The 7,359-nt window shown below is 39.4% G+C and overlaps 1 protein-coding gene across 1 annotated transcript; it reads left to right on the top strand.

Moving 5' to 3' along the window:
- Window positions 1-1,507: 1,507 nt before the first annotated feature.
- Window positions 1,508-5,245, top strand: LOC121373974 (uncharacterized protein K02A2.6-like). The gene has a single exon (XM_041500832.1). It carries the CDS (start codon window positions 1,508-1,510, stop codon window positions 5,243-5,245), a length of 3,738 nt encoding a protein of 1,245 aa, XP_041356766.1.
- Window positions 5,246-7,359: the final 2,114 nt, after the last annotated feature.

Here is a 7,359-nt window from a genome sequence, read left to right on the forward strand (position 1 = left end):
TAATGAAGACCGCCAAAATAGAAAGATTTTCATTGACTGCCATAGTAACGATAATGACGTTATTTCATTTTCCTAGACCCTATTTGTTGGGCGTGGTAGCGGAAATATATTGCTTTAGCAGTACTCTTACAATGCTTGTTTACAGCTGGATATACAACGTTACTGGAACCACAAAACAGTACAGAGCTTTGCAATACATGTATTGACTTCATAAGCATTTAGATGCAGTTCTAATAATATAAATCAATATGTATTGTATTTATAATATACGGATGGAAGTATATGACTTGAAGGAGTCTTATTTTATCAAATGATCGGAGATCGTATATGAAATCATGGTTACAGTACTAGAATGCTCCGGTAAAGGGTTTAAAAGCACATGCATTATTTTGTTTTCTCCAAGGTCGTGTATCCCGATGGACAATTGGAGCACCCCTTAGTTGGGATGGTCATACGAAAGTGTGTCTTTTTATCAATTGCCAATAAAGATGTTATGCTGTGTTGGGTACCCAGCCATGTTGGCATTAGGGGTAACGAAAAGGCAGATGTTGCTGCCAAGTCTGCTTTGAACTTGCCCCGTGTCCATGTTGGTGTCCCCTACAGTGATTTTAAATTTCATATTTGTCTCGATATATAAAGTTACATGTTACATGTTGAGTCTCGATAAAGAGATGTTAGTGTTTGCGAGATTAACTCTCGTGAGATGTTGTCGCCATGAGTTAGATGAAGAATAAACCGCATGTTAGTGACTAACTTGTTTCTTGCTTGTTTGCGTTATAATAACTATAACGCATAACGTAACATGGTGTCAGAGTAAATGTGATATTGCTGTAAAAAAACTGACCAAAATGTTAGTAAGTGGGCATTTCTTCTGTGACACTTCCTCCTTAAAGTGCGCACCAGTCCGAAAAAACTTTCTTCTTTGAACTACGACCGGAAGTGATGGTCCGTAGTCATACGTTGGAATTGTAAATTCCTCCGGAAGTAAGCACTGCTTTGGTATTTCCGACCGGAAAGGAGCATCACAGCGATCTTTTCCATCGGAAACGTGAACCGAAAGTGTTTATAAGTAAACTTGGTGGGTTAAATACTGGATTATTTTTCTGTACTACACTGCTACTAGTAAGTGATAACAATGGGTGACCAAGAGGTACAGCCTACAGTCATTCAGAGTGTTCCGTTCCCATGCAAACTAGAGTTGAGTGGAAACGTTGCTACAAAATGGGAGCATTTTAGACAAGTATGGGATAATTATGAAATTGCTTCGCGACTTGAACTACAACCCACACAAGTAAGAACAGCTACACTTCTAACATGTTTTGGCCCTGAAGCACTGAAAGTATACAATGGGATGCAATTTCCTAATGTAGATGACAGAACTAATATTAACATTGTGTTAGAGAGAATGCAACAATTCTGTCTTGGTGAAGTAAATGAAATCTACGAAAGGTATTGTTTCAATAAACGTGACCAAGAGAAAGGTGAATCTATAGATGCGTACTATACTATGTCAAAAAACTGCAACTACGAACAGTTGAGAGATTCTTTGATAAGAGATCGGATTGTTGTAGGCGTTGGTGACAACCACACGAGGAAACGGCTACTACTGATGAGAAATCTGAACCTTCAGCAATGTCTAGATACCGCTAGGGCATATGAATCCACAAATCAGCATCTTCAAGAGATGGCTCAGGGAAAATCGGAAGACGTTCAAGCTTTTCAGCATAGAACAAAGAAAAAGTCTACTGTTGGTCTGCAGGTTGGTCAAAAGAGAGTTACTTTGATCAACTATTATTACTGTGATAAACGACATCCCAAGAGGAAAGAGGAGTGTCCTGCTTGGGGAAAGACCTGTAATATCTGCAAGAAAGAAAACCACTTTGCTTTAAAATGTCCTACTAGGAGATTCAAACCAAGGAGTGATCGAAAACAAAAATCTAAAGAAAAACTATATACAGTAGAAGACAACTCTGATGACAGTAGTGAGGGAAGTCTTATGTCCGTGGATGCTATTGCTGAGGTTGCTGCTGTTAATGTTGGTGGTGAAACATATCCTACTAGAATCTTTGCGGACATGATAGTAAACGGACAGAAAGTGAACTTTCAGATAGATAGTGGAGCGAGTGTAAACGTAATATCTGAAGCAGTATATTCAGGTTTGTCTGAAGAAAAGCTGGAAACTAGTAACACTACACTTATTATGTTCAACAAATCTCAGATCAAACCAGTAGGAAAATGCAGATTAAGGATTCTCAATCCTAAAACTAAGAAAGAATACAGTGCAGAGTTCCAAGTTGTAAAAGAGAAATGTCGATCTGTATTGGGGTCGAGAACCGTGCAGAAAATGAAACTAATAACTGTGAATCAAAACAATTTTGAGTCTGTACATGGTGTGGAGACCATGCTTCCTCTCAGGAAAAAAGACATTGAAACACAGTTCACTGATGTGTTCACAAGAGATGGTAAACTGGAAGGAGAGTTACATCTAGAAGTGGATCCAGCGGTAGTACCAGTACAGATACCACCAAGGAAACTGCCTTTGGCAAAAAAGACAATGGTCAAGAAACATATTGACAGACTTGTCAAGAAAAATGTTTTGGCTCCTGTCTCAGTACCTACAGATTGGGTGTCTTCTATGGTAGTATGCAATAAACAAAGTGGCATACGTCTCTGTATAGACCCAACACCTTTAAACAAAGCTTTGAAGAGAAACCACTATCCATTACCCACGATTGATGATATCCTTCCTGAACTGTCAACGGCTAAGTTGTTCACTGTACTTGATGCAAAAGATGGGTTTTGGCATGTTGTCTTAGATGAAGAGTCTAGTTACTTAACTACATTCTCAACTCCATTTGGTCGTTACAGGTGGAAGCGGATGCCATTTGGAATTTCTCCAGCGCCTGAGGAATTTCAAAGGAGACTGCAAGAAGCTCTAGAAGGATTAGAAGGAGTGGCTGTTGTAACTGATGACATACTACTATATGCACTGGATGAAGCTGATCATGATCGTAAACTAGTTTTGTTGTTGAGGAGATGCCAAGAGAAAGGTATTCGGCTCAACAAAGACAAAATGAAGTTTAAACAGACTGAAGTTAAATATGTTGGACATACTCTAACTGCATCAGGTCTGAAACCTGATCCAGCCAAAGTTGAAGCAATCATTAAGATGCCACCCCCTTCTGATAAACAAGGAGTGCAACGCTTGATTGGGATGGTGAACTACGTTGCCAAGTTTGCTCCACAGCTAGCAACAGTCACTGCTCTGATTCGGGAATTACTGAAAGCAGAAGTAGCGTTTTACTGGGATGAGACTATACAAGGGAAAGCTTTCAGCAAAGTGAAAGATATTCTGTCAAGGGCTCCTGTCCTTGGATACTTTGACAATGATAAGCCAGTAGTTTTGCAATGTGATGCAAGCCAGCATGGGCTTGGAGCTTGTCTTATGCAGGAGGGAAAACCTGTTGCATATGCTTCACGATCTCTGAACACAACAGAATGTAATTATGCACAGATCGAAAAAGAACTTCTAGCGATCGTGTTTGGTGTTGAAAAATTTGAAACATACTTGTTTGGCAGATCTTTTACTGTGGAATCGGACCACAAGCCGCTGGAAAGTATTTTCAAAAAGAGCCTACTGAATGCGCCAAAGAGACTACAAAGAATGCTGTTGAGACTACAAAAGTTTGAATTTGTCTTGGTATATAAGAAGGGATCGTCAATGTTCATGGCAGATGCTTTGAGCAGAGCATACATACCACATCTGACAAAAGAGGTACATGATGGTGAAGTATTTCATGTGGATGTGCGGACTGTAACTGAAAAAGATGTTGAACTGATAAATATGTCGGAGGATGTAAGGATGACTCCAGAAACTCTGGAGGAAATACAACAAGCATCTGAAACTGATACAGTGATGAATCAACTAAAGAAAATCATTGTACAAGGATGGCCAGAGACAAAAGCAGAAATACAAATATCAGTTCAAGATTATTTCAACATTCGGGATGAGTTAACTGTACAAGATGGTCTTGTCTACAAAGGAGACCGTATTGTAATCCCTACAGCAATGAGAGGGAAAATCAAAGAAAGAATTCACAGAAGTCATCTAGGAATTCAAGGATGCCTTAGACGGGCAAGAGAAGTGGTTTATTGGCCGAGGATTAACAAAGAAATTGAAGAATGTATTTCAAAATGCTCTGTCTGCAGAGAATTCTCAGTGAAACAACAAAAAGAACCACTCATCAGTCAAGAGATACCAGATCGACCATGGCAAAAAGTCAGCATGGACCTTTTCGAAACTGAAGGCTGTGATTATCTAGTCATTGTTGATCACTATTCAGACTTTTTCGAAGTTGACAAACTAAGTGCAAACAAGAAAGCATCACAAGTTATTGGAAAGATCAAGGCTCAGTTTGCAAGGCATGGTATTCCCGAAGAAATGTTCACAGACAATGGACCTCCGTTCAACTCAAAAGAATTCAGTGAGTTCGCAAAGGAGTATGGATGTATGCATGTTACAAGTTCACCAAGATATCCACAATCAAATGGAAAGGCAGAGAGTGCTGTCAAAATAGCTCAGTCTATCATCAAGAAAGCTCACAGAGCTAACACCGACCCATACATTGGCCTACTCGACTACTACAACACTCCGACAGAGTTGGTAACCACATCGCCAGCACAACGGATGTTTTCTCGCAGAACTAGAACATTGTTGCCTACTGCTCGACGTCTGCTCACACCAGAAGTAGTCAAAGATGTCAAAGAAAAACTGTATTATCGGAAAGAAAAGCAGGTAAAGTACTACAACAGAAGTACAAAAGAGCTTGAAAGTTTAAAACCTGGTGATATTGTGAGGATACAACCAGTAGAAAAAGGGAAATGGGTTTTGGCTAAAGTTGAAGGGCAAGTGGATGTGAGGTCATACCAAGTGCGAACAGAAAATGGTAGAACCTACAGAAGGAACAGAAAACATCTAAGAAAAACGGGAGAAGAGTATGCACCAGAACCATACGTACCAGAACCATGTATTCTTCCTGTAAACATTCAACCTATCCAACCTACCCAGGAGAGATGCGAAAACAAAGAAGCACAGAGTACTACAATACATCAGTCAATGTCGGAGATACCAGTTCAGACTAAGACGGTGCGAAAATCACCCGAGAAGCTGAAACGCGCATTTGGTGAAAAACGTATTGTTACAAGAAGCGGAAGAGTGTCCAAACCAAACCCAAAGTTTAAATAATTAAGTTAGTTCAAGTACAAGAATGAAGAGAACAATTCGTTATGGATGTGCATTCTTGGAATATAATTTTTCATTATGGATGTGCAAGGACATGCATAAAAACCACACAGGTCAGAATAATACCTGGTTTTTATGTATAAAGGCAGGGCAGTCTACCCTCGTCCTTTATTGTGTTTATTTTCGGTAGTTAATTGTTGTAGTTTATTTGAATAGTTAAGAAAACAGAATAGAACACTAATGCAAAGTTGAAATTGTTTTATTTACAGAAACTCTAAATTGATTGTAAAGGGAGATTGGCTAAAGAACTATTCAACAAAAAGAACTGTTAAACAGAAGAAGACTAGAAACTTTAGTTTGAAAACAAAAAAGGGGAGATGTCTCGATATATAAAGTTACATGTTACATGTTGAGTCTCGATAAAGAGATGTTAGTGTTTGCGAGATTAACTCTCGTGAGATGTTGTCGCCATGAGTTAGATGAAGAATAAACCGCATGTTAGTGACTAACTTGTTTCTTGCTTGTTTGCGTTATAATAACTATAACGCATAACGTAACAATATTAACCAATATATCTTTTCGACTTGGCAAGATGATTGGGATGATGCGGTTGCGAATAAGCTGCATTCTGTCAAGGCAGTCCTGGGAGAGTGGCAGTCATCCTACAGGCGATGCAGGAAGGATGAAGTAGTCTTATGCCGTGCCCGCATCGGCCATACATATTTGACGCATTCATTTATTTTAAAGAAGGACCCTCCTCCTCAGTGTGAACACTGTCAGTGTACACTGACTGTGCGGCACATTTTGGTAGAGTGTGATCATCTCAAGCCGACAAGAAATGATATATTTGGCAACAGAAATGTTTTGGAATCGTTTAAATTCCATCCAATGTTAATTGTAAAGTTTTTAAAACACTTTGACTTCTATACAAAATTTTAAGATATACTTAACTTGATTTTATATATTGTATTATACTTTCCCCCCACAGCTCCTTACACTGTGGTTTTACATGAGTCTATATAAATATGTTCATATACTTACCATTTGTGACACCCAATAGCCGATATGTACTTTTGTGCTGGGGTGTCGTTAAACAAACATTCAATCAATCAATCAACCCGATGGACAAATAAGAAAAACAACTCATTGTGTACTTCTTACGTTACTCTTGACCGTATATCATGAAATGTCCATTCCGCGGTGGTATTGACTTAAGAATCAATGCACTGAGAAATTAAAGAGAATCTCCTGAGTTTGCTGCCGTTGTAAGCTGTTTCTGACTAATACTAATAGAGCCATTTTAACGACTACAATTATATAGTAAATACATGTTCTTGTTATTGTATAGCAATGTGTTTTGGTCGTTCTAGCATAGTTGTGGTAGCACAGACTTCGTTTTAACTTTCTAATATATTACTGTTATGGTTTACAATAAACTGTTACATAAATATCGTAGTTTTGCACACTATGTTTATGGCATGGGCCATAACAATACCTTACAAAGTGTTATGGGGCATACTTCTGACGTCGTGAGTCAGCATGGGCCATAACAATACCTTACAAAGTGTTATGGGGCACACTTCTGACGTCGTCAGTCAGCATGGGCCATAACAATACCTTAAACACTGTTATGGGGCACACTTCTGACGTCGTCAGTCAGCATGGGCCATAACAATACCTTACAAAGTGTTATGGGGCACACTTCTGATGTCGTCAGTCAGCATGGGCCATAACAATACCTTACAAAGTGTTATGGGGCACACTTCTGACGTCAGTCAGCATGGGCCATAACAATACCTTAAACACTGTTATGGGGCACACTTCTGACGTCGTCAGTCAGCATGGGCCATAACAATACCTTACAAAGAATTATGGGGCACACTTCTGACGTCGTGAGTCAGCATGGGCCATAACAATACCTTACAAAGTGTTATGGGGCACACTTCTGACGTCGTCAGTCAGCATGGCAGCTGTAAGTTGGCGGCAGTCGCGGCTTCTCAAACTGACATCGCTCAATGTAGTTAAGAATTGCCTGCTGTTTCCATTACGTTCATCGGGGTATGAACCCAAGCGCTAGGGCTACTGTAGAGGATAATAAACGAGCTACCAGTTTTTAT

This window comes from Gigantopelta aegis, chromosome 6 (assembly GCF_016097555.1).
Source record: "Gigantopelta aegis isolate Gae_Host chromosome 6, Gae_host_genome, whole genome shotgun sequence".
NCBI classification, from domain to species: Eukaryota; Metazoa; Mollusca; class Gastropoda; order Neomphalida; family Peltospiridae; genus Gigantopelta; species Gigantopelta aegis.